This window comes from Apostichopus japonicus, chromosome 17 (assembly GCF_037975245.1).
Source record: "Apostichopus japonicus isolate 1M-3 chromosome 17, ASM3797524v1, whole genome shotgun sequence".
NCBI classification, from domain to species: domain Eukaryota; kingdom Metazoa; phylum Echinodermata; class Holothuroidea; order Aspidochirotida; family Stichopodidae; genus Apostichopus; species Apostichopus japonicus.
In genome coordinates, this window is record NC_092577.1 from 20,085,435 (window position 1) to 20,105,393 (window position 19,959).

General features: G+C 40.0%; 3 protein-coding genes across 3 annotated transcripts in view; 1 reads left to right on the forward strand and 2 right to left on the reverse strand.

Annotated features, from left to right (window-relative positions):
- Positions 1 to 151: 151 nt before the first annotated feature.
- LOC139954618 (uncharacterized) lies at positions 152 to 5,809 on the reverse strand. The gene is made up of 7 exons (XM_071954514.1): positions 5,743 to 5,809; positions 4,867 to 4,944; positions 2,694 to 4,161; positions 1,725 to 1,848; positions 1,164 to 1,290; positions 761 to 879; positions 152 to 285 (listed from the first exon to the last, which is right to left on the reverse strand). Exons 1-5 carry the CDS (start codon positions 5,765 to 5,767, stop codon positions 1,225 to 1,227), a joined length of 1,761 nt encoding a protein of 586 aa, XP_071810615.1. The 5' UTR covers positions 5,768 to 5,809; the 3' UTR covers positions 152 to 285; positions 761 to 879; positions 1,164 to 1,224.
- A 5,331-nt stretch (positions 5,810 to 11,140) lies between these two features.
- LOC139984477 (N-lysine methyltransferase KMT5A-A-like) overlaps positions 11,141 to 19,959 on the reverse strand; it is a 43,468-nt gene continuing 34,649 nt past the window's right edge. The window contains exon 7 of the mRNA XM_071998393.1: positions 11,141 to 11,232. Coding sequence (XP_071854494.1) covers positions 11,141 to 11,232 — 92 coding nt within the window. The remainder of the gene's footprint in view (positions 11,233 to 19,959) is intronic.
- LOC139984478 (uncharacterized) lies at positions 11,600 to 18,034 on the forward strand. Its single transcript, XM_071998394.1, has 4 exons — positions 11,600 to 11,682; positions 12,332 to 12,525; positions 14,125 to 14,287; positions 16,882 to 18,034. Exons 1-4 carry the CDS (start codon positions 11,600 to 11,602, stop codon positions 17,432 to 17,434), a joined length of 993 nt encoding a protein of 330 aa, XP_071854495.1. The 3' UTR covers positions 17,435 to 18,034.

Genomic DNA, 19,959 nt, shown 5'->3' on the forward strand with positions numbered 1-19,959 from the left:
CTTTCATGGCATGATCAGGCCAAATAACACAACATGAAGGTTTCAACCACAGTAAAGGGAATTTAGTGTAGAAGAATCCTTGTAAAATACCTTGAAACTTAATATCTTCCACTTTCTTGTTCTTGAACCGTCCAATATGCCCCGAATCCATCATCAGCAGTAACTTAGTGATATCAATCCTCTCAATTATGTCGATGGTGGAACGCTAATGAATGTGATGAATGTCCAACGTGTGGCCCATGTGGTCCACTACCCATTGTTGCTGCTGGGCAGATATGTTGATCCCTGCATAAGAGGACAACAAAATATTATTCTACTTATACGTATTTTCTGTTCAGATAACTATGTGCATCCGGTTTAGACATGAAAGTGAAACAGATAACTCATATGATCCATAGAACTGTGATAAGTTGTTTCATTCACTACATTAAAGAGAACAGTTTTCAAATTTTCTTTTATATCTCTAGGTTTGACAAATAGCCGCTTAATGTCAAGAATGTCACATTTAGTTCTATTTCATACAGAAATTTTCATCGTTCACGACCAGAAACCACCAGCTGCCACCTTCATTAGAGGACACAATTCAAGTACAGACCGGAGAAACAGAACAAGACAAACTGTTGTGAGTCATATACATACACATGACAAGATCTTCATGACTAAACCAGGTCCCATGGTGAATAAAAAAAGTAGTCTCGCTTTTCAGGTACATAATTAGCAAAAGGCAATCACAAATATATAGAATTTAAAAGACAGTTACCTGGGTCATTGTAGCGATGTACTTTCTCATGTTTGTTGCCCTTATTCGTTCTGGGTTTTTTAGCTTTGCAGCAGTTTTCATGACACCAGTCGCGTAACCCCCACGAATAACACCAGACTCTGTGAAGTATGAAAAGTAATTGCCACGCACGTTCTACAATTTAAATCTATAAGCCTACAATTCAATATACAGACACATCCACACAAGTGAAACAGACAATATTCTTTGGTTCTTTAATATGAACACACTGGTGAAAAAAACTGGGATACACATTTAATATGTGCTGGCATAGGTATCAAAACCTTAACATTCCTTTTTATCTGAAAATAGAGTACGAACAAATGATATACCTGGATCCGTTTTGAAATACATACTTGTTAGAATAAAGAGGAATACAACTTACTGTTATTGGCAAAAATGTAAGTATTAGTTGTTGATATTCCTGCTTCATTTCTTGTTTGCTTTCAGGTGATAAATTCCATGAGGGGTTTCACATATGATGGTAAGATAACAGGCACAAATTTTCCACACTGGAAGTGGTAAGAAAAGTGACTTTTTCAGGAGGAAAATTAGAAATGAATAGAATAACAGTACACCCCCCATCTTCCAGTACTGCTTTCTTTCAATACCCAACAGCTGTTCTTATTTCTTTGTATGATATTTCCTCATTTTATTGTGTTTCATGTAAAAAGCTACCCCATAGAAATACGCTACAAAATATTTCAATAATATTATTACATGACAAAAACCCTTTCAATATCAAAAAATTATTGTAACTGATTTCTAGTAGTTAATGTATTGAATCATCTGTTTGTATAGGTCATGTCAGTCCCATCAGTTTTGCTGTTCTTACCATTAATACAAAGTATCTTAGACATATATTATGTACTGCATGTTGCCCCTATTTTCAGTTTGAAAGTACCAGCATCTAGGGTACTCTATATGTGTGCACAATATTTATTACCTTGCCCCTGACCTCCATTACATCCTGTTCAAGTAGTAGTCTTCTTTCAAAATCTGTTAAATCGCCAGTAATGGCTTCGGTAACTTCATCGGTGCCCGACTTTCGAGCGAAGTATTTGGCAGCTCTGTGAAGTAAATTTGACATTTCCTCATTAATTGATGTCCATTACTTTGAAAAAGAAGTTATAGTATAATATCATGTAATGCCTGAGTTCAATCAAGAACTCTCTACTTGCAAGCCAGAATGCTTAATATCCTTTTCAGCTAATAAATGAATAAACTGATCACAATAATATGGAGGGTATTAGAGAATTAGGAAAGCAGCAGAAATGTGGTTGGCTGACCAGTGCCATGTTGTATTGACATTCCTGCAAAATGCACAAATGATCCCACTTCAGAGGCATAATTATGCTATAATTTAGCCTAGGCATCTTTGATATCCCTCCGAACATAAACATGCACCTAATCCAGGGAATCTTGCTAGAATGTATTGCTTATAGCCACCAACTATGATATTTGCCTACTTACATTACACACTCCAGGTCTGGGGTTATTCTATTTTTCAAAGCCAATCAAACCTGATTTAAATGGTTGTTTTAAATGATTGTGAGAACTCAAAAACTAATGGTGACCCAACAGGGGAGTGGGTTGCATGCTTTCTTTTGTCATATTAATACTCTGAGAGATACATAACCAGTCATGGTTCAGCACCCAGCTAGATGGCAGTTCAACCTCATACTTGACACAAGTATACAAATACATAGGAGTGCAAATTAATGATACTTGTTTAAGCAGAAACATGTATGCAAATCTTAAGAAACACCAGATGAATGTCTTACTCAGTCGTACATAACTTTACATGATTGAAATAAGGCCTTTGTAAATGGAAGACCAGATTCATATTTGATGACTTTAACCAGGGCACCATTATGAATTACAGTAACCAATAACCCATTTGAAATTCACTCACTTTATTGCTTGGACATCTCCGGGTCTTCTGCGGTTGTAACTAATGAGGGCTGCCAGGGCCACGATTACCACTTTTCTGAAGTTGGCATAGGACATGTCTTCAAAGTTACAAGAAACTGCCTCATTAGTCAGGTACTTGCTGAATGCCACCACATCACTTGGGAGAGGAACAGGCTTGTTCTCCACTCTTCTTCTCTCTTCCAGTACAACCCGTTCCAGTTTGGTTGTCCATTGAATGGACATGAGCTGCAGAAAATCTTGGGCTGCCTCCTTTTTGTCTTTGCTGTGACTTTCAATGGCCTTCCCTAGTTTGATGTTGGCCAATCTTTTTATGTCAAATGACAACTTGAGGGCATTTGATGGTGCCTTCAAGTTCTCCTCATCATGAGCATCTTGACCAGCTACTTTGAGAGTTGCACGGACAAAATGACTGAAATATGCAGGATCTACGTAGTCCTCCATGTCATTACCTGTGTTTGGTGTCACCATGCCTCTAAGTGCCACAAGTAATCTGCTTGAAAGACGCATGGCTGCCGAAACATAGTATTTTCGCATGAGCCGGTTCCCAAGATTTCTCAGCAGCCACTCATTCCCAAGAGTTACAATTAAGGGGTCAGTCATCGCAAGTTTGCCGATTGCATCGTTTCGCATAATCGGAAAGACTTCCTTCACAATGTTGCTACTTGCCTCACCATTTAGTCTTCCGGCTATAATAGCACTCTGGATGATTAGGTTCCCTTTCGTTTGATTGATACCTTTCTCACTACCAACAATGCAATTTACCTGGTGTCTAGCAATAACGACCAGTTTGAGCCATTCAAGGCATGATGGGCAAGGCCCATACTCAGCAAATCTGAAAGCGTTGTTTTCTGATACTCTCCTTGCCACAATAACCTCACCATGTTTCTTTTCCAGGACTCTTCTATTGTGTTTATTATCACCTCTGTTCCTCAAAATGGCGATAAGCTTTTTTCTTGCTCTCATCTTTTGTTCCTTGGTATCAGCACTGTCTTTAGAGGACACTATTATCTGACTAATCTCCATCACTTCAGGTTCATTCTCATGCATTTTACCAAGAAGGTGTTGGGAAAAGTTGGTGTAAAGTTCATTACAACCAAAGGGGCAGCAATGTCTTGCATTGTAAACCCTGTCACACTTTTTGGCTTTCCCAGCTTTTGTACTTTTTGAAGCGACCACTCTCCTTACATATATGCGATTATTGTCTTCGTCACGGATGATTTCATCTTCATCTTCATCAGTAGTGTCACTGTCATCCTTACTATTAGTGGTATCAGGAACATCAGAAATGTGCACATTGTTGAGATACTCTAGTTTCTCAACCCTCAGAGGAATGTCAACACTGCCCACTTGTGGTACTTCAACGGAGCCCTCACTCAGGCTATCACTCACTATCTCTTCGTCCTCCTTCTCTGGGACATATTCTGATCCACTGTCACTGCTAGCATTGTCTAAAATAAGAAAGAAGTAAAAACAATAAAATTCTAGAGTTCATGGTTTCTAGTAGAACTTACTTAGTTAACAGCATTTAAAATATTCAATATATCACTCTGCCACACCTCTGTCATTGAGGAAATGCAGCTGTTCCAAACTTACATCGGGATTGCGAAGGGGTGGGTTGTTAAACCAATGGGAACACAAAGTGTTATCCAAAATACATGATAAATTAATAGTGCAAGTGAACAAGCAATATCACATACTCTTACTGGTGATAAACAGAACAATCTAAATATTTGAAAGCAGTTCATGGCCTGAAGCAATGATATTTGCATCCTAAAAGCATTCAATCAATTGCCAGTTGCTGTGATAGAAAATAAAGCACCTGGGAAGGAGTGAAGCAGTGTATAATATGTATTTATACCAATGTATGTAAATAAGATCACTACTTTAGGTTATATTCAAGATGTGCAATCTACCAAACTTATATAATACAAGAGACTGTCAATATTACATTCATCTTGTCAAGTGTATTAAACAAAACTGACATTCGAACACAGGCTCATTTCAATGATAACAAAAAGCACACCATGTCAGAGTGCAGTTATTAAAGTTTTATATATCTAGCTATTAAGCTATATAAGCTATATAAGCTATTAAGTGTACATTGCACATGCAATTGACAACACTATTATTTGTGTCATCCTAGTTCAAATTACCTGAGTCATCAACATCGCTGTTATTTCCTACTGCGCCAGATGATCTCTGTGAACATTCGGAATTGGGAGTTTCCATCACTATGAGAAAAAAACAAGAACATATTCAGGTAGCTAGAAGCATTTAAACTTCTCAATGCATTCACAATTCTGTGAATTAAGCATTTATCCAGTTAAGGCTGATCATGCAGTTACACATTACATACAATGGGGTTGCCATATCACTGTGGGGTTTACTAAGGGGTTATATTTACTAAATGAGTAGAAATTAACTGCATGTATCTACTTTCATTGGCACCTTCTTCCTTGAGAAATTGAATCCCCACAGACACTCATTTCTGGGGTAATTGTTTCCAAACATTGAGATTCTTATTATTTCGCATAAATCAGCTTGTGTGTATACCACTGCGGGGTTATTGCTGTACAAAAGGGCCAAGCTTTGGTCCTAGATTTACATCCAGCATTGAAATACTGAATGATCATGATGTTGTGTACAATAAACCCCAATGTCTTCATCATTCTGCAAAGAGACACTGTTTTGATCAATCCGAGATTGCAATTTAAAGATAAACAACCAATCATGTGGATTTTAACCGTTCTTACAGTTTCAATTAAGACCACTAACATTAACAAGATACACCTAAAGTCTTGAAGATTGATTGCTTTCTCTGGAGTGAAAACAAAGAGACTTTGGGATAAACACATCTTGGTTCATTGTTCCAACATGAATAGAATTAATGGACCAATATCTACATAACAATAGAACAGCTACCTCTATAATGTACCAAATATCCAAAACAAGCTTAGATTGCTCGTATTTATGTCGTCACAAAGACAATGGACAACAGCACTTTTTGTGTCTCTCCTTGTTGAAATTACCTTTACTATTGACATCATTGTTCATTTCTTTTGTACTTGGAGGTCTCCCTGACAATTCGCCATCTAGGGTTGCGAAATACGAAGAAAATATTCATTTTCCGTGTTAAGGCTGGTCATGCATTTAAACATTACACACAATGGGGTTACATTATCATGTCACTGTCGGGTTTATTGATGTTCTACATATTCACCAAATGAGAACAATTCACTGTTTCTATTTCGCTGCCACATTCTTTCTAAATGAAATACAGCCACACAGACACTTTTTTCCGATGTATTTGGTTCAAGAAATTGAGCATTATATTATCTCACACATTGGATATCAGCTTGTGTGTACACTACTGCGGGGTTATACTGCATTGCTTGATTGTTAGAATATAAATGAATTAATCCTCCGTGTAACCTCTCTGGACCACTATCTACATGACTATAGGAGACTTACCTACATAATGTATCAATGATCCCAAACAAACTACAAGCTATTAGGTGTACATTGCACATGCAACTGACAACACTAGTTGGCAGTTGGCTTTCGTGGAGTGCGGACGTGTTTTCGCTCTCGCTCTTCATCTGTTACAGCTGTTATTGTACTGTGCTGTGCTATACTTCCCGCCAGACGGGTGTGATAGCTTGTGTTCGTGTGTTTTCCTCAGTTCGTATATCGTTTGTTGTTTCACTATCCTGTCTTTTGTTTGTTTTGTGTTACTCCCCTGTGGCCTAGCCACCTTCGGTATCATGGCATCGCGCCGTGATTCTCGGATAGTTAAGTTGTCGTTCACCGGTGAACAAGCTGTTCCACCGGTGCAAGTTTTTAGTATTTTGAAGAGCAAGGGTGTTGTTGTGCCTGGAGAGGTTGATGCTTTGCAAGCTCTCCAGGGTCGTAATACGTACGATTTACGTTTTACCAGTGACGTGGCCCGTCAGAAAGGTGTCACGTTGCTGAGTAACGTCGAGGGGATGACAGTTACTCCATACGAGCGATCCGTATGGGTAACTATCATCCACGTAGGACTAGAGGTGCGGCAGGAACTTGTCGTAACGGTTTTGGGTCGGTTCGGGGCTGTCAAGGCTGCCAAAATGTGCTCCTATGCACAAGCCCCTGGGGTGTTGAACGGGCACCGACAGGTTCGGATCGACCTGAAACAGGACATAGCAGGGCATAAAGCCCACGTGCGGTATCCCGGTCAGCCCCGTACCTGCTTCAGGTGTGGGGAGACCGGGCACGAAGCCAAGGGCTGCCCAAACAAGAAATGTGGGCGCTGCCTTCGTCTTGGGCATGATAGCACCGCTTGCCCAAACGAGGTTGTGTGCTCACTATGTGGGAAGGAGGGACATGTCTTTCGAGCTTGTCCCTCCTCTTATGTCTCTAGGACTAAGAGTGGGGGTAAGTCAAGTTCCGATGCACCTACTACTTCACGAGAGGAGGGGGAATCTGGTGGGATTTTACCCTCCCCTGCACCTGGTTCACCCTCCCCCGTCGTTGCAGACCCCAACCCCGTGCCCGCACCGAGAAAGTCTCCACCAGCTTCCCCCATCAACTCGTCCAGTTCCGTCCCCAGTCCGCCGCCGGTATCGCCAGATCCGGAGGCTTTGTCTGACGGAGAATCGGTGGTCATCGATTCTCCGGAGGTTCTGTCTGACAGCGACTCCGGTGAATCGGTGATCAGCGAGCCGAAACGTGCCACTGGGACGAGCTGGTACGACGAAATGGGGGAACCCTCTCTTAAAAGGTCGGCTTCAAGTGACGACTCGGACGACGATATGTCGTCAAGGGCGCGCTTGAAGCTTACGGAATCGTCGTCTTCGTAGTTTTGCCCCACTGCCCTCTCATGGCCCATACACTTTCAGTTGCCACTTTGAACGTCAATGGCATGAGGGATCATCGCAAGCGCAGTCGCATTTTCCAATATTGTAAATCAATGGAGGTCGACTGCGTTTGCCTGCAAGAAACACATATTTTGGAAGAAGATGTCCCTCTATGGGCTTATGAGTGGGGTGGTGAGCTGCATGCTTCGTTTGGTTCGTCTTCATCCTGTGGCACTGTCATCCTTCTGTCAGCTCGTCAGGCGGGTTGTGCCACTAGGGTGGAGACGGATCACGAGGGCCGATTGGTTTGCATTCTATTCAAGTATCCACAGGGTAACATCGCCATTTGCAATGTGTATGCTCCCAATCGGCCTTCTGCTAGACGAGATTTTTTTAACACGCTGCCTTCCTTTGTTCCTGGTAGTGCGCCGTGTGTCATGGTCGGAGACTTTAACTGTGTCCCAGACTCGGGTCTTGACAGACTCGGAACTTCTGTGTCTGCAAGTCCCGACGCTGGGATCACAGAATTGGACAGATTCACTTCGGCACACCTTTTAGCCGATGTCTGGAGGCATATGCACCCGTGTAGTACGGGGTATACGTGGGTGAGGCCTAACGGAGAAGATGCCTCCAGGATAGATCGAGTGTATGCGCCCGTAAGTTTTACATTTTCGGGTTGCGAGACGCTCAGCTGTCCGCTCTCTGACCATGACACTGTAGTAGCACGTTTTGTTTTGCCTTCCATTTTCCCCATCGGGCGGGGCCTATGGAAGCTTAACTGTCGGATTCTTGGCGAGGCAGAGTTCCGCCAGGGTTTCGAGACCAGGTACAAAGGATGGCAAACATTGAAGCCGGCCTTTGCTTCTACATCCCAATGGTGGGATGAGGTCAAGTTGCGCATCAAACGCTACGCAATTCAGTATTGCGTGACCCGCGCACGGCGTCGAAGAGAAAAATTCTCGAAGCTGTGCGCGGAGGTGAAGTTTGGCGACCCTTCGGCAGTCATCGCTTTGCAGACTTATCTCGATGAAAAGTACCACGGTGCCCGCGTCAGGGCCCGTGTCGAAGCGGTGGAAGCCGAGGAGCGCCCTTCACTGAGGTTTTACCAGTCCGTTAGCTCATCGGCAGGTGACAGACGCGTCCCGTCTGTACGCGCTACTGATGGGACCGTGGTTAGTGACCCTCACGGCATTGTCCGCGTATATAAAGAGTACTATTCGAGTTTGTTTACGCGTGGCAATGTCGACTTGTCGGCACAGGCTGATTTATTGAGGGGAATCTCAAAAACCGTTCCCCACGATGTCAATGATATTTTGGGGGGCGAAATAACCACTGTTGAGCTTTGGAAGGCGCTTTCGAAGATGAAGAATGGCAAGTCCCCGGGTTCGGACGGGCTTCCGAGGGAGTTCTACCGAACCTTCTGGGCAATAATAGGACCCGACATCAGAGCCGTCTTCGAGGACGCCTTCCAAAACGGACTGTTAAACCAAAGTCAACGTCTGGGCATGATTACTTTGCTGCCCAAGTCTGGGGACCCCTTGGATCCCCGTAACAAGCGTCCGATCACCTTGTTAAATGTGGACTACAAGTTGCTGGCTAAGGCTTTGTGCAACCGCCTTGCACTGGCTATGCCGCATCTTGTGGGTGATCTCCAGACTTGTGCAGTGAAGGGTCATTGCATCCAGCAGAACTTGTGGTTGATGCGCGACTTGACCGACTTTGTTATTGAGCGTGATCTGCCATGTGCATTGGTGTCTCTGGACCAGCAGAAGGCCTTTGACATGGTGGATCGCGGTTTTTTAATGAATGTATTGGAGACGTTTCAGTTGCACCCAAATTTTCGTAATTGGATTTCTGTTTTGTATGAAGAAAGTTTCAGTTCTGTTATCGTAAATGGGTTTTGTTCGGAGGTTTTTAACGTAGAGAGGGGGGTGCGCCAGGGGTGCCCTCTGTCTCCATTACTTTATGTTTTGTTTAGCGAGTCCCTCTCTCGTCTTTTGGAAAGGGACTCCAGACTTGTTCCATTCGTTGTGCCAGGGGGTGCCAAAGTGAAATGCGCTCAATATGCAGATGACGTGACATGTGTTGTTTCGAGTCTGGGCTCCTTTCGCGCACTCTCGCAGGATTTATCTATTTTTGAGAGAGCTACCGGGGCGAAGTTGAATCCAGAAAAGACAAAGGGCCTTCGTCTTGGTAGCTGGAGATACAGAGACTTACCATTCGGTGCGTCGTGGTCGGATCAGAATATCAAAATTAATGGTATATGGTTCGGCTACGATGCACCTGGTGATGTCACCTGGAGCGAGAGGGCTGAGGTATTTGAGAGCAGGCTCGAAACCTTTGGCACCCGCTGGCTTTCGATCCTAGGGAAAGTCACCGTAGTTAATCGTTTTGTTTCGCCCATCTTGTGGTACCCGGGCGCGGTGTATCCAATTCCGCGTCGCGTCCTGGTGCGGTTGGAGAGAGCGATATTTTCATTTATTTGGTCGGGTGGTACAGAGCTTGTCAAAAGGGCGGTAATGTACCAAAAACTGGAGAAGGGTGGGTTAGGGGTGGTTCATCTGGGAAGTAAGTTAACTTGTTTGTTATTTAAGCAGTTGTTTGTAGCGGTAACTGACCCAGGGTTGCCTTCTTCATATTTTGTACGTTTTTGGGGCGGTTTGCACCTGCGTCGATGGGTCCCGGCGCTGTTTAGCAACAGAGAACCGAATAGTAGTACTCCAAACAGTGTGGTGCGTGTCATTTGCTCCGCTTTGATTGAGTTGCCCCCTGTTGACCTGTCACAGCCGGCCCTCGTTCACAGTTCGTTGCGGGATAGGGCCTTGAATGCAATTTTTGTACAGGGACGTCATCCTGTCGAAGTATGGCGTTCGGTGCATTCAGGGCTGAATGGTTGCAGGCTCCGTGACCTTGCATGGAGAATTGCACACGGTGCCTTGGTGACCAATCTGAAAAGGTATCACTGGCGATTGGGTGATGGACTGTGCCCGAGGACCGGCTGTGACAGCTTAGAGAGTACTGCCCATGTTTTTTGGCATTGCCCCTTTGTTTTGAACTTGTGGGAGTGGTTTCAGTCCTGGACCGACCGTTTAACGGGAGACCGTTCCTGGTCGGTAGGACAGGGTTTTGTTTTGTATGGATTAGATCCTCCAGTTTGTTCCGTTGCTGTGTTGCAGCGTATTATTTATGTTTGTTCTGTTGTAAAAAAACTTATTTGGAGGAATAGATGTGATGTTGTTTTAGGGAGAAATTTGCCAGTTGGCAGGCAGTCCTGGAGGCGGTGAAGTCTGACATTCGCCTTCAGGTCGAAGGCGATTTTCGCCGTTTATCTAGGGCTGCCTTTTTTGGACGGTGGTGTGCTGGGGAAGGGTGTTTTGTTTCGCTGCGTGCTGGTCGTCCTTTTGTAGTTTTTTAATATTTCAGTGGGGGGTTGGGCGTTTTGTCTCTGCAGGTCGGTGAGCGTATGTACTCTTTTTGGCTCGCTTGACCTGAGGTTCGTTTGTAAGAATGGGATGGTTTGGTAGTGCCGTTTGGCCGTGACGTTTTGTATCCCGTATGACGGGTCACGTAAAAAGTACTATTATTTGTCATCCTAGTTCAAATTACCTAAGTCATCAACATCGCTGTTATTTCCTACTGCACCAGATGATCTCTGTGAACATTCGGAATTGGGAGTTTCCATCACTATGAGAAAAAAACAAGAACATATTCAGGTAGCTAGTAGTATGAAGTGCCATATGTGACAATATTATATACCATATATATTGATTATAACGAGGAATATATGTTGGTTATGCAGTAATATTTATGACTTATGTGTGTTCTTCATATATATATATACGTTATGCATAACCTATATATAACGCATATCATATATATATCGCATAACATATATATATTGTTCGTTATAACCTTTATATATTTTATACTATTTTGTCATGTTCGGCGCGGTAATATATATAGATTATAAAAGTCTGAGTGACACGCGCGAGTGGGAGGAGCTTAATTTCCTTGATTATTTGAACATTCGCGCCGCATAAAGCCTAGGTACATGTCAATGTGTTCAACAAGTGATGGATCTTCAACAAATGTCCTCATGAACGACCCTGTACCACAGATAACCCAGACTGCCAGGTATGATTGTGGATGAACACCGGCTTTTCAGCCTTCTCTTCACGACCAAGTGCTCAGATGATAACGAGACAGGCGTGAACCCATCCTGCTCCCTGGACCGCCATTTAACGTCCCCATCCCATGGACGTGAGAGTACCCCATACTGCGACCACTTTTGTCAAAGTCTGGGGAGGTTGAAGCAACTTGCCCGTCACCACTGTGCAACAGCCGTGCCGAACAACCTGAAGCGGAGAACCCCCATTAATTAACAACTGCAGCACATTCAAATTAACTTTGGATTGTTGGCAATCATGTGTTTTATCAGCTTTTATCAATTCCCAAAATGGCCAGCACTGTTCAAGTTATTCCCTATACAGTGTTCTCCATGAAGGGTTTTTGGGTGGTCGCATGCCACCCAAGTGAAAATTGCTGCACCCGCCCGGGCCCCCCTGAAAATAGCTGCCGCCCCTCTTAAAAAATCCCTCCCCTCTAGACAATCTCAAAATGTCACATTTTGCATTTATCTTTGTTTATGTCATTGCCCAAACATTTGGCAGTCAAAATGTGTGCAAAAAGTACATACATGTATGTATAGTTTAACTACAGGTATTAGTATTCATTGAATTACAAATCCTTATTTCTATTTAGGTTTTGCTTGACCATGCCACAGTTGGAAGAACATTATCAAGTTCTTGGATCTTGGAAACAAGTGGCCTCAAACACTGAATATATCATATAGAACCGTTCTTCGAAGAAGACATGAGTTCCAGATGCCTACACACCTTGGAAGCGGCTATAGTCAAATCACAGATGATGATCTTGATGCACTAGTGCAAAGCATATTACAAATCTCACGAGATGCAGGTAAAGTCCAAATGTAATCTATGTAATGTGACAGTACAAAATGTGACAGTACTCTTCAGTTTTATTAAGCATTTCATTTGAAAATGTTTTATCACCTATAGTAACCATTTCAGTTGAAAATGTTTGTATTGACCACTTAGTTTGATTCAATTCAAACTAAGGGGGTTGATCAGAGAAATATACATAATACATTGTCTATTACACATGAAGACCTTGTTTTATCATGAACTTCCCCTTTAAGATAAGGAATCAGTGACAGTTGGTACTCATGTTCTGATTAAAGTACTGTACTGTACTGTACTGTACTGTACTACTGTCTGTACTGTACTGTACTACTGTCTGTACTGTACTGTACTAAAGTACTGTACTGTACTACTGTCAAATTGTAGGGAACTGTATAAGTTCTTTTTACTGATTTTTTTTATAATAAATGTTTTATTTGTGATCGCAATTAGTGACATGCAAACTACTGTATACCTTACGCTAGGCCTATAGACACTGACGTTAACTACTGTACACAAACTCACAAAGCCACATGATGATTTGGTCATTTGAATTTTTACTTGCTCAAGTCATAGAAAAAACATAGATTGGGGAAATTCCCGAGTGCAATGTAAATTTTGTTATAGTGTACATGTAGGTTAAATATTGTGTATGTTAATGGATGAGTGATCTAAAGCCAAATATCTGCCCAAATGGAATTCAAGACTCTTTTTTTTTCAGATATATTTTCCTTCATTCTATGTATTATCCATCAAGTTGATAGGATGCTAAAACGAAAAAGAGAAAGACAAAACAGTGTTTGCATTGCGGCAGTGTTTGTATTTGTCGGGCCACATTTAGTGTGATTTGGTAAAGTTACCGAGCTATCGCTATGTTTAAGATAACGTTGTTATAGATATTGAATACTGTATGTGAAAAAATGGCAGTTGAATTTTTACGGCAAATGGATGAAGTAAAATTTACTCACAGATGAACTGTTTGTATCAAATTGCTTGCGATATCGGTAGGGTGTTATCAGCAATTGACAAAAATTTCACAGATACCGATATGAGGCAGATAATGACAATATCAATCGTTACCGATACTGTATACTGATAATCGGCCCAACACTATTCCAGAGTGCATTTTGTGTGCTTGTTGATTAACACCAGACTGATGCAAGGATAAGGAAGAACAATCATACAGTCTTACACTACTGAAAGTATAACTGACCAAAGAAAACTATTGAAACTAAAGAAAAACATTTCACATAATTTGACCATTTTAAGCAGATTATAGCATATCTTTAAAGCTGTTTGCTGGATGTAATGGTAGCTATCCATGACAATTTTCAATTTATGCACTGGCATTAAAAAGTGATAAAAAATAAACTGTTTTGTGATGATATTAATAAAGACTGCTAAAACAAAACAACACCGGTTTGTTGCAAAATGTACAGGTTTGTTAACAGTGATGAATTGTTGTAATAAAAAAGTATATCATCCAAGACTCTGACTGATGAGGGTGTACAGTATCTCTACATAAAAATTTCATATTCATACCCATATAGTTTCTAGTAGTTAGTATCTGATGAATTTAATATTTCCATTTTTAAAGGTGAAAGATATGTCATTGGAGCTTTGACTGGACGAGGAGTAAGAACTCAAAGATGGCGGTTGAGACAGTCCATTTCTCGAGTGGATCCCATCAGTAGATTGCTCAGAAGATCATATGCAATTTGTCGTCGGACATACCATGTTCCTTGCCCAAATCATTTATGGTAAGCAATCTGACGATGATCACACAGTCACAGTCCCGATGCAAGGGGACTGAGGCTGAGAGCGGATCAGTCGTTTGGTAGTTTGGTTTTCGTGCCCAGGTTCTTTCCTGGGTGACTTTTTCTTAAAAAGTATCATTTATGGTAAGCAATCGTTAGGCAGCTATACAGTAACACTTGCATTGCTGTATTATATGTGAGTATGTACAGTACTGTTGCTTGCTAATGAAATGTTTCATGTAATGTGCATGTACAGACATACTGTACTAATCCTGGAGATCCCCTACATGCATGTTATCAACAGATTTGTGGTAATAAACCTCAATTTGGGTGGGTTTGAGGGATCTTACTCAACTAGCATTGCATACTTTCCGGAATTTGTTGTTCTTTTGAAGATCAAGATGCATGTAGGTAATCACTTTTATTATTTCATATTCCAACTAGTGCACCAATGGTGCAGTGGCTGTTACAAATATTTGTTAATTTATCACAAGTTACATTTCATATTCATGGCTGAAATGAAGTGGTCAGAGTTCATTTGTAACAAATTGACTTCTAGCAATGTGTTAAAATTGGTGTGCATTTTCAGATAATGATCTCAAATAACCCCGAAATGACCTCTGACCCGAAATGTATAGACAACCACTTATGTTTCAACACCTAATGATCATTGCATTTGTGTTACACTAAAAAATCCATAAAAAACAAAAGATCAATGCTATTTTCCATTTTATGACATGTGACCTCAAATCGCTAAAAACTGCACATGCACCAATACTCAAAGATTAAAATGTGTAACTTTGGAATACCCCTGATGTCCCCTCATCAAATAAACATTGTGTTCAAGTTTGGTTAAACTCCATTGAGGAGAAGCATGCTGAACAAATGTGGACAGACAAATAGATTTGATTTTGAGGTCGTTTTTGCATGTGGACAGACTATATTTATGTAGACATATATAGACTCGGTCAGGAGAGTTATGTATGTTGGGTGGTGGGAACCAGGGATTTTGCATTTCCAAAAGTGACTGTGTGTATGTGTGTGGTGTGTGAAAGCTCACTCGTAAGTTTCACTAAATTTTATTTCATTATTAATGAGTGGGTGCTTAATGCCAAACAAAATAGCTAATGCCACACAAATAGCTCATATAACACAACATCTCAAAAATGGCATGTTAATATAATATTGGACTGGTATATGACACTTATGGAGTAGATATGCTTTGTTCTTGGTATCCAAATCATAAATATTAATGAGTGGTCTGGGCTTAAAATACAATTCTTAAGATGTCAATATCTTTGTAACTGTATGAACTTCATAAGTGACACCAAATTTTTTTACTTTAGAATGGGATGACATTATTTCTGAACCACACAAAATAGCTTGTAAACACAAAATCTGAAATTGTCTATTAAGATTTTCTGATATAATTTTAATTTTCAAAATTTTTATTTTCACTTGAGAATATGGCAAGAAGGTGAAGTGTATCATCACAGCAGATATTAATAAGCTTGGAGATTTTTCTTACTTTTGGTTACAACGCGAAAGCCAAAGGTGTGTGTATGTGACGGCTGGCTCGTTAACACAGTGTATCCCCAATGACATGTTTGATTTATTAACCCAGTTATTGATATGTTAGATCAATGACAGGTAGTTGTGCCATGTGTAGATGTACCATATGGTGTTTCTTTACCTGAACATTAATGAATGGGTGGCACTTATCATGTCATTCTTCACAGGTAGATGTATCATGAATGTATCATGATCAAATGTATGTGACATAGTTTTTACCATGCCGTAAGTAATCATACAGTTTGCTATCGTTGTGTTAAAGTCGAAAATGAAAGAAAATGAAATGTGTTCTCATTAATATTCATTTTGCTTAATATATATACTTTTATATATAATATAGGCCTACTCAATATTTTATTATATTTATTATCAGAATGCAAACATGATCAGGAACTCACAATAAAATGTGAACAAACAAAACAATGCTTTACCTTCAGCCTGAAATGCAAGTTTTAAAAATAAACTATGTCACATATATACATATGATCGTGCCTATATGATCAAGCTGCATCTACAGTATCCGTCTGTTGATACTTGTTCAAAATTTTTCTTCTCGTACAGGCTTTCATGGATTTTGAGGAACCTTGGACACAATGTTCATTGGATGAGGGGGCATCAGGGGTGATGTAGGTCATTTACTGTAGGGATTATTTAAGGGCATTACCTGAAAATTCTTAAAATGCTTCTTACAGAGTTATTAATAAATTTTGTCCAAAGTAACACATTATGATCATGAGTTAGTGGTACCATGAGTTAGTGGTGTTCAGTAATTTGAGGTCAAAGGTTATGAAGTCATTTCTTTGTAAGAAGAGCATTATCATAGCATAGTCTTTCATGGATTTTAGTGAAACATGGATGCAATGATCCTTGGGTTTCATTCTGGTTCTTTATTATCAGAATGCAAACATGATCAGGAACAAATGTGAACAAAACAAAGCAATGCTTTACCTTCAGCCTGAAAATGCAAGTTGTTTATGGTTCTGAGTGGATTTGCACCATTATCTTTTACTGTTTCCCCTTCACAGGCACATTGATGGTAACCATAAATTAATTCCATGGCGGTTGGTCATCCATGGTGGGATCGATGGATACAGCAGACGGGTAGTGTATCTCAGATGTACCAACAATAATCGTGCCCAAACAGTCCTTAGTTTATTTCAGGAAGCTGTTAATCTCTATGGTGTCCCCTCCTACGTCAGGTCAGACTTGGGTGTTGAAAACTATGATGTGGCACAGTTTATGCTTGAAAGACGAGGGCTAAACAGAGGAAGTATGATAACAGGGAGGAGCGTGCATAACCAGCGCATAGAGAGGTTATGGAGGGATGTGAATGTAAAGGTCGTCCGTTACTTCAAAAATGTTTTTATGGCCATGCAGGATGATCAAGTTCTAGATCCATTGAATGAAATTGATATTTCATCACTTCATTTTGTTTTTATAGCACGAATCAATAGGGCTCTAGCAGAATTTGTACTTCAGTACAACAACCACCCCCTTAGTTCATGTCATAATCAGTCCCCAAATCAACTGTTCCACCAAGGTGTTTTCGGCTGTTTCATTCAGATTATACTGGAGTAGAGAGTGTGTTTGATAGTAATGAACAGTGGGAGTTGTATGGGATTGACCCTGATGGAGATGCACCTATGAATGAAACAGAAGATGGAGTACAAGTTCCAGAAACTGAGTCACTACTTTCTGATGATCAGATTGCCAGACTAAGGAACACTGTTAATCCACTTGAGAATGATGGAAGTCATGGATATCAATTGTACCTGAACACTCGCTCATTTGTTACAGAATGCAATGTCCACAATTAATATTGCTAATAGGTGATTCCACGTAAATCGCATTACACTTTTTCAAGTTTTGTGTATTGCAGGTTGATTATTTGTGGTATTAAAGCCAACACTCAAAGCAATCATCTAAAATTATTCGGGGTGATGGCACTGCTTTGTCTTATGTATGGTGCTCTTGAGAAAATCAGTAACTCGCATTACCCAAAAAGGACACATAAAAAATTGATGCAAGTTCAATGCAGTTGTTTGCTCAAACAAAAGATGTTGTATCCAGTTGAATGTATGTAGTAGATATCTATTCCACTGGTGTTTACATCAAACTGCTAAATGATATGAAACAACTTAAGATGTGGTGTGGAAGGGGAAATACTCCGGTTACTCGCATAACGGTAACTCGCATTTCACTTTGTCCAGTCATCAATGAAATGTAAATGGAAAATAAAATGCTGAAACTAATATTTTTAGTGGAAGGTGACCTACATTATATGTAAAGTTAAATAACTAAAAATTTATCAAAAAGTACTTCATGACAGGGGGATAAACAAAATCGATAACTCGCATTACACAAAAAGTACACAGCAAAAATGGAGATACTAGTTTAGTCAAACAAACAATGTTTTGTTCAATTGAATTTATGTACTAGATATCTACTATATCCTGAAGTTTACATTGTAGCGCAACAAAATATAAAACAACTTAGAAGTGGTTGGGAGGGGGGGAAGAATCTGGTAACTCACATTAAGGTACCTTGCATTACAAATTGCCCAGTCAGTATTTTCATCAAATTCTGGAGAATTATTTGCTCTGAAGAACCATTGTAGAAGTGTAAAAGCATTGTAGCAACGAATAAACAACAATACTTATACCTCTGTCAATGATTTTAGTAATAATTGCTGGCCAAATTAAAATATGTGATGAACAATGATGACTATGTTCATTTCCAATGATTCACACACAATTTAAATGTTAGCTAAAGCTGGAATAGGGTTTTTCAACTTGTTTTATCATTCAGCATGATGGATCAAAGGTTTTGCATTCTTTGTCATAAGGCAATATTCAGTTATTTTCAGTATTTACTGTATGACAACTGGCATTACAGTGGTTACTCGATCGCATTACAGCACTGTTAACTTGCATTACCGGTAACTCGCATTACGGCTTTCAGTGGCCCTTGATATGAAAATATGCATGGACTTTCTATTCCTTTGATTATTGTTAAACTCAGTACTTGGGCCTAAAAGCAAAATATGGAATGGCAGAAAATTATCGCCTCCAGGAGCAATAATGTTAAAATCTTGATTGCTCAGGAACTTGCATTACATGTCAACATAGACGCCTTTTAACTCCAGCAATATACCTACAAGCCAAAAATGGGTGAAGGGCAATGTGATGTGATTTTAAAATATCATATTTTGTATTACTCATAAATATTTCACACTTGTACAAGTTACTTTCATACAAGGGAATATGGGACTTTGAAAAATCCACACAGACTCACTTGCATATTAATTGCAGAACCACAGTCAGCTACCACTGCACGCTAGCAAAAAGTTTCTGATCTGGACCCTGAATACCTTAGCATGAATTAAAAGCAATATATTGGGTCAGAAAGGATTCTTTCATTTTTGGGGTCATGTTCCTGTTTGCATGGAATCGCCCTAATGCATAGCACTCTAAGCTATGCATAAAAAAAGTGAAATGTTAAAAGAATAGTGATGAGAATGAGGACGAAGTAAACTACACTCGGTGGTGAAAGTCCCATTTCTAGTTGCTGAGATATGAATGTTTCAAATAAGTTCACATTTTCAATTTCATTAACAATCTGGCAACATTTGTGACATCAGTTGCATATTGAATCCATAAGCTTTTGATTTTCTTGATAATTTAATTAGTGATTTTTTTCTATAAATAATTTATCCATAGAAGAAGAATACCAAAGTAACAACTGCTGCATAATGCATTTATCATATATATTACAAACTTTGGCATACCACTTGAACATGTGAACATGTGAAACATGTAAAGAATAACAAGGACTTTTCATACCAAGAGAACTGATGGTATTCTAAGGTATATTTCTCACTAATGAATGACAATGATTATAATATAATTGTTTTATAAGATGAACAATGAACTGAATGTTTAAAACATCACACCTTCAAGTTATTTCATGATTTGACCTCTGATGAAAAGTTGCACTAATGATATTGCAACAGTCGTATGTTTGACAATTGCAGGCTTTAATCTATGGTGATATCCAAGAACAATATTGCAACATAGGCAACAGATAGTTAAATGTAACAAATA

Bases quoted from the DNA above. Each gene is read 5' to 3' on its own strand.
- LOC139954618 (XM_071954514.1), bottom strand. From the start codon at position 5,767: ATGAACAATGATGTCAATAGTAAAG. The intron at 4,162-4,866 runs GTAATTTGAACT...TTCTTATTTTAG, and splicing joins CAGCGATGTTGATGACTCAG to ACAATGCTAGCAGTGACAGT. The intron at 1,849-2,693 runs GTGAGTGAATTT...TTTACTTCACAG, and splicing joins GGAGATGTCCAAGCAATAAA to AGCTGCCAAATACTTCGCTC.
- LOC139984478 (XM_071998394.1), top strand. From the start codon at position 11,600: ATGTCAATGTGTTCAACAAGTGATGGATCTTCAACAAATGTCCTCATG. The intron at 12,526-14,124 runs GTAAAGTCCAAA...CCATTTTTAAAG, and splicing joins ACAAATCTCACGAGATGCAG to GTGAAAGATATGTCATTGGA. The intron at 14,288-16,881 runs GTAAGCAATCTG...TCCCCTTCACAG, and splicing joins CCTTGCCCAAATCATTTATG to GCACATTGATGGTAACCATA.